The sequence below is a fragment of the Coregonus clupeaformis genome, chromosome 16 (assembly GCF_020615455.1).
Source record: "Coregonus clupeaformis isolate EN_2021a chromosome 16, ASM2061545v1, whole genome shotgun sequence".
Classification (NCBI taxonomy): domain Eukaryota; kingdom Metazoa; phylum Chordata; class Actinopteri; order Salmoniformes; family Salmonidae; genus Coregonus; species Coregonus clupeaformis.
The window spans coordinates 28,356,410-28,363,421 of NC_059207.1; the positions used below are offsets into that span (position 1 = coordinate 28,356,410).

At 42.1% G+C, this 7,012-nt stretch overlaps 1 protein-coding gene across 1 annotated transcript; it reads left to right on the forward strand.

Annotated features, from left to right (window-relative positions):
* Positions 1-4,415: 4,415 nt before the first annotated feature.
* LOC121584103 (T-cell acute lymphocytic leukemia protein 2-like) lies at positions 4,416-6,541 on the forward strand. The gene is made up of 2 exons (XM_041899934.2): positions 4,416-4,602; positions 5,211-6,541. Exon 2 carries the CDS (start codon positions 5,223-5,225, stop codon positions 5,559-5,561), a length of 339 nt encoding a protein of 112 aa, XP_041755868.1. The 5' UTR covers positions 4,416-4,602; positions 5,211-5,222; the 3' UTR covers positions 5,562-6,541.
* Positions 6,542-7,012: the final 471 nt, after the last annotated feature.

The following is a 7,012-nucleotide window of genomic DNA, read 5'->3' on the forward strand; positions in this document are numbered from 1 at the left end:
CGCTCCACCGATGTCCAGTCCAGCTCGAGCCAGCGGGACCAGACCAGGGGCGCTACGGGGGGGTTGTTAGAGGGTGGTGGTCAAGCCCGGAGCCGGATCCGCCTCCGAGGAGGAATGCCCACCCGGCCCTCCCCTGTTCGGTTTATGTTTGGCGCGGTCGCAGTCCGCGCCTTTGGGGGGGGGTACTGTCACGCCCTGGCTCTGGGGACTCTGTTATGTTGAGCCAGGGTGTGTAGAGTCTATGTTTTGTGTTTCTATGTTCAGGATCTAGTTGATGGGTTTCTATGTTGGCCGGGGTGGTTCTCAATCAGAGGCAACGTTAATCAGCTGTTGCTTGTTGTCTCTGATTGGGAACCATCCTTAGGTAGTCGTTTGGCATTTGTGTGGTGTGGTATCTTGTTCCGTGTAGGTTTGTGTTGGGGAACCTGTGGACTTCACGTATCGTTTGTTGTTTTTGTTCGTATGGTGAAATATAAATAAAAGATGTTCGCATTCCACGCTGCGCACTGGCCCGTTTCTTCAAATGACGATCGTGACACTCATCTTTTTAAGTGGGAGAACTTGCACAATTGATGGCTGACTAAATACTTTTTTCCCCCACTGTATATATAAAATTGTAAATATATATTTCAAAAAATGTTTTAAATACAGTAGCTTTGCGAAAGTAGAGTGGAGGAAAAGCAGCCAACAAGTGCTCAGCATATGTGTGAACTCCTTCAAGACTGTTGGAAAAGCATTCCATGTGAGGCTGGTTGAGAGAATGCCAAGAGTGTGCAAAGCTGTCATCAAGGCAAAGGGTGGCTATTTGAAGAATCTCAAATATAAAATAGATTTTGATTTGTTTAACACTTTTTTGGTTACTACATGATTCTATATGTGTTATTTCATCAAAATAAAGAAGAACCCTGGAATGAGTCGGTGTGTCCAAACTTTTTACCTGTACTGTATATATATATTTTTTAACTCAAACCTCCCGCGGGCCGGATTGGACCCTGGCCGTATGTTTGACACCCCCTGCTCTAGTCTAATGCTGTCATCCCGTGACTTTTCTGTAGCAGTCCTGTTTCTCAATGGTTAGCGTTTCTAGCTGTGCTGCAGTGAGAAACAGCAGGTGGACTGGACATCAGAACTGCAGTAAAAGCTCCATTCACAATCATGGCAACCGTGTTTACCAACAATGAGAGACATTTCACTAAGACTATACTGGTCCCAAATACCTCAGTAACAACTTGTAAAAAGGCTCTATTATGTAGTCCGACAGACACTGCATTCCAATGTTGAATGGGTGCTGAGAGAAATGTTTTGCAGGGTTAGATGGAGAATGCCAAAATAAATACTACATACAAAGAAATGTTTAGATTAGAAAAATAACATTTGGTTTTGATATCTTAAACATTTGGAAATATGTGAGTGAAATAACCAATGGTAAAGTAAAACATGCTTTGTATTTGTTTTTGCTGGGAGTTCAGGTTGATATGGATTGTCCCTGCAATTAAAATAAGTATACTTTTTACTCTGTAATTGACCTGCAATTTAGTCCTTGTCATTCCGACTTGATACATAAATAATTTTACAGTCTAAAATGTGTCTGTTTACGAGCAAGGGTAGATGGAAAAACCTATGTACATTATTATTACGAATACAATATTTGACATGGAACACTCTCAATATTTCATAATCAAAATGCAATTTTTTTATGGAGGTTTTATTTTTCCAGCTAAAACGGATAGTCTCCCTCCCTCCATTTCGGAGCTCAAAAGGTCGTTTTTCATTTAGCGCAGCAATCCCCTTATCACCGTCTCTCAGAGTGTGGAGAGAGTGCTTATCTTCACGAGCCAGCAGACTGAAGCCTGCTCCCGCAGGAATTAGCCTCAGACAAGGAGCCCCCCAGGGCATTGATTCCTGCCAGCAGCAAACCTCCTATGTCCATAAGCTAACACACTCTCACACACACACACGCACACACACCATAAATAACCACCTAGCTAACCTTTAGTTTCGGTTATATGTCTCTGGCCACATTGCCTTAACAACAAGCCTAACAAAAGAGCCAAAAGGGGGTATTTTTAATGGCAGGCGAAACAAAAGCTGAGTGAGAAAATTGTTTAAAAGTCCAACACGTGGAGGCTAAATCAACATCAGTGTAATGGTCCAGTAATTGGTCCTGCCTGCCACACTTTGGCCCTGGAGTGAATAGCAGACATATTGTGAGAATTAACAGGCTGTTCAAACCTAACCTTTTAGAGTAGAATTCTTTCCTGACCACTGCTTCAAAGGTCAGGCTCCTACTGTTATTTTTTATATCACTCTTTACTTTGATTGGACAGGCTCTCAATGAGGACATCAGTTGAAAAGAGACGTTAAAATGTACCTTTGTAATTGTAGCATCTGCATAGTTGTTTCTTTAGCTACACTGATGTTTTTATTCTGTTGACAGCACTACAGTATGGCTCTCTTACTTCATTTGCTGTACTGACTAATGTATTGTTCCTCACTTCCCCATAGGTTGTTGTTGTTTTCCTCAGGGTTGACAAGCTGCTCAGCTCTATACCCCCCACACACTACCCTCCGTGACAGGAAAAACAAAGTTCAAGATGACCTGGCCCTGCTGAATGCGGCCGTGGTGTGTGTATGGGATGGGGATGGAGGGGCAGGCTGGCTGGCTGAATGGGCCTGCTGCCTGCTGTGAGTGTGTCTGCAGACCTGAGGCCGAGTAGAGTGGAGAGAGCAGGGGAGTGAGGACCCACCACTGCAGGTGCAGCCCCTTGGAAGTGCAGCAAGGCCCATGAATGGCAGCAATTCAGGGCCAGCCCCATTGGGCCTGTTCTCCAGGACCCAGCGCTAATCCCAGGCCCTAATCGGATTATGTACATTTCTACTCCACACAGAGAGACTTTTATGGAACGCTGCGTCTTTGAAACAACACTTGAAGGATGTAAAAAGAAAAGTAGCAATTGGTTAAATTAGACGTCGTTAAAATAAAACCCATCTGAAATGGAGGTTGAAAGTGGGAGGCAGAGAGAGGGGATATAGAAGAGGAGCGGCGAGGAGCGGTTTTAGAGAGATGGCTTGGTTTACGCTCGTGCTTGTGACTCAGGGAAGGACTCTGCTTGCACCCGCCTGGCTCGCTCCCCTTGCTCCCCCTGGAATGGCTCAACAAGATTACCATAGTCATAACAAAACCCACATTGTTAAACTGTCAATCTGGATATGGTATTTCTGGCCCAATCAGGGTGTATTGAATGGCAGCAGGACTGGCGATATCAAAGTTTTACTGAACCAGCTACCCATGGTTGATGTTTGACCATAGAAGGTAATAAGTTTCCAGAATTTTAAGGGAAGGATCAGGCAGGGAAACTTCTCAGTTTCATCTCAATAGGAATTTATTTGTAAGCGTAATGTAAACTTTAATAGTCACTTTACGTGTTAAACTTAATTAATAATTTAATGAAATTACTAGGGTTGCAAAGGGAGGGTATATTACTGGAAACGTTTTAAGTTTACCAGTTAACTACCAGAATGTTGGTATCTTTCAATGATTTGATGTAATCTATCACAAGATATCTAGTGGCCCTTTCCGGTACTTCAGATCATCACAGGTGTCTGTAATTATCTCTTGCCCTCTGTGTGGCCTTATCACATGTAAAATATATTTAATAATTTAATAAAATAGAATGACAAAGCTGTGAACATCCTAAATATAGACCATCAATTTAGTGAATGCCATTGGTGTTTAATATGAAGGTTTCAACATGAAAATGCCTTCCAATTCTTTTTTACACGCTTTTATTAATTTTACTATATCAATATGTGTTTGTTGTCAATGTTTTGGCATCAGACTGGTGGCAGTTGTGAATAAAGTCAATCATTGGAAGAGTTGCCATTGCTGATTAGATGCTTTTTTCATGAATTAGGCTATTTTCTCTTGAACCATATGGTCTATCTACCTCATAGACAATATTATGGATACAGTTATAAAAAATGAATACTATATATCGATATATTTTTTACAAAAGTTATTCAAGTACAAATTAGCAAAGTTACAATAGATTGCCATAGATTTTCTGTTGATTACCAAAATGACTGAAGACATCCGGTAGCTTTGGTAAATTACCGGTAGCTTTGCAACCCTAGACCCTGACTAAACAAAAAGTAATGGATGATATGAAAGCAAAGTTTCCAAATACTCTGAAATTATTAAACATTATTGTATGATATTACATCAGTATTTTCTATGTTTACCCTTAACCTCATTTGTCTAACCCATTGGTCATTTATTTGTTTACAGACAGAATAGAACACCCAATGGGAGACACAGTGGTCTGTGACTGGAAACATCTCTCTTGAGTTGAACACCTCACACAATGCAGCAGACTGAAGGAGAGGCTCAACGTCACACAATAGGGGCTCACCCTGCTATAAAATGTGAGAAGCGTGCGCTAGCCTTTCCCCTCTCTCCATCCCTCCCTCTCACACACAGTCATCAGAGAGAGTATGAGAAGGCTGGACTGCCTGGACTGACTATACACAGGACTGGGATACTGCAGCAGGAGTACACACTTCTACCTGATACCTCTGTCTGCACGCTACAGCACTTAACAGGTGAGATCACGGACAATAAGTGGATTCGTTTTTTCCTTTATTGAATTTCATGTTGTGGAATTGATGAAGTAAAGAATTGATGGAATTAAAGAATTTGGAAATCTTGTTGTTAAGATAGAATAAATGATTATCAGTTTGTATTTATGAGTGTACCATATTAGAAATAGATAGTTCTTCAAAACAGCCAATGTGTAATTATTTGTAGGTACGCTAATCATGCTGAAACACAGTAGCACAAGCATCATCTATGCATTGACTGAAGGTCAGATGTTTTCCACAAACATCTATTTTCATCATGGTATTTTTCATCTTCTAAAGATGAAACTGAATTCCAATATCAAATGCATTCTATTAGTCATACTTAAACTATATTTTACATCTATTTCTTACCATTACGGTGTTAATGCGTTATATTTCAGTTATCGTTGAGATTTAGATTCTCTGGTGCCATTTACATTTTATTACACCATATAGTGTTTCTGTCTGGGGTCTGCGCCAGAAACGGCGCCCTGCTGAACAGCACCTGCCTTGCATTAGAACAGCACCATGGGAGTTTGAATTGTGTGTACATTTCTCTCTAAAACGCTCCCCTCTCCTCCTCTCTCCAGGAGAGCAGCACCATGACCAGGAAGGTGTTCACCAACACACGGGAGCGCTGGCGGCAGCACAACGTCAACACTGCCTTTGCTGAGCTCCGCAAACTCATCCCCACCCACCCACCAGAGAAGAAGCTGAGCAAGAACGAGATCCTGCGGCTGGCCATGCGCTACATCAACTTCCTGGTGCAGCTGCTGGAGAGCCAGAGTGGTGAGCCGGCCTCGCACTCCCCCACAGCCCTGCTCACCTTCCTCAGGGGCAACGTGGAATGTCTCCACTCCTCCTCCCAGACCTGGGGCCTGGCCAGCGATACTGACGCCCTCTCCCCTGGATCAAGCTGTGACAGCACCGAGGCCTGGTAGTGTGCCTGCTGCAGTTTCCTCTGATGGGTGATCATCCACCACTCCCTTGGGTGAAACTGTCTGTCACAATGCCCCCATCCATAGACTCCATTTTGGCTCTGTTACACTTGAGGAGTACAGTGTTGGTGGTGATGGCAAGCGGAAGATGATTGTGGATGATGCCGTGCCTGCTGAATTAAATACATTGAGATGGATTTATTTAGCTACACTTTGATGTTGAAATTATGACAGGGGTGGATGGGAGCCTTGTGAAATGTCATCTGTAATCTGCATGGATGTAGCTTGGATGTATTCCCCCCTTCATGTCTGACATGTATTTTCATCTTGTCGGTGGGGAAAGATGTCCACATCAAAAAAGTTTAGTTTGGAAATAAGAAATAAGGATGCATTAAGGCCATGAAGCATAATTTAATGGAATTTATTTGGGAAAGACATTTCAGGAAAGATAAAGTCTTGTCCAATTCACCAAGGACTGCAATCTAATTACAAAAAGCTAAGGGCACTTTTTTTTGTTGAAATTACGATTTTATGATGAGACTGATTATGACCTTGCAAATCGATTTTATTATCAAAATCCTGCAATATGACCACATTCATTGATTGACACATTGCTGTTATATGCATTGATTGATTATTTATTGGGATGACAGGGATAGAGCTGTATGATAACACAATTGACAATCCTCTTTGAAATATGTGCCTATTGTAGGACTGTATTGTATGAACAGATAACAGGAATAGTTTTTGTTGTCTGTCCATTCAAGTATTTATTCATCTTTTTGTACAATAAGCATGTCATGTAACCAAAGATTATTATTTAACCATCTTTTGTCAAGGCTATTGTGATTATTTCCTTATGATGCTTTTTTGTAAATTATGTTGGTTAATATTAAGTTGTGAATATGTTATTTATTGGAACTATTTATTTAAAAATGATTGTTTGAATTTATCAAAAGTAATAAAGTACACATTAAGTACCATCCTCTTATTGTAATTAACCCTGGTATTCCATTGACACCATGCAACCATTTGTACTAATGTAACAAAAACCACAAAGTGCCGAGCCAGTAAGTCAACAGTACAGCTGCTCCCTGTGTGTTTGTACTGGTCCATTCTGGACCCCCTAGTCTAGTAATGCCCTTGTTTCCTCTCAATGGGGCCAGTGATGGCCGCCCCTCTGATTGTCCACTACAAACCCTCTGACCACTGTGTGGACACAGAGACGACCCCTGACCTCTGAACCCTTATCTAGTGTCCGAGTGCAGAGAGAGGGGAAGAGTAAAAGGACAACTTAACTTGTGCCCTGCAGTCACACAGGTCACCATGCAGTCAAACCCTGACCACTGACCCAACGGGCAGATGCAGCGCTGCTAGTCCTGAGGGGCTCCTATGGTGGGTTTTTATCCCCTTACTGAAGTCAGATGCCAGTGTAGTTTACACAGGCTTGGCCA

Bases quoted from the DNA above. Each gene is read 5' to 3' on its own strand.
- LOC121584103 (XM_041899934.2), top strand. From the start codon at position 5,223: ATGACCAGGAAGGTGTTCACCAACACACGGGAGCGCTGGCGGCAGCAC.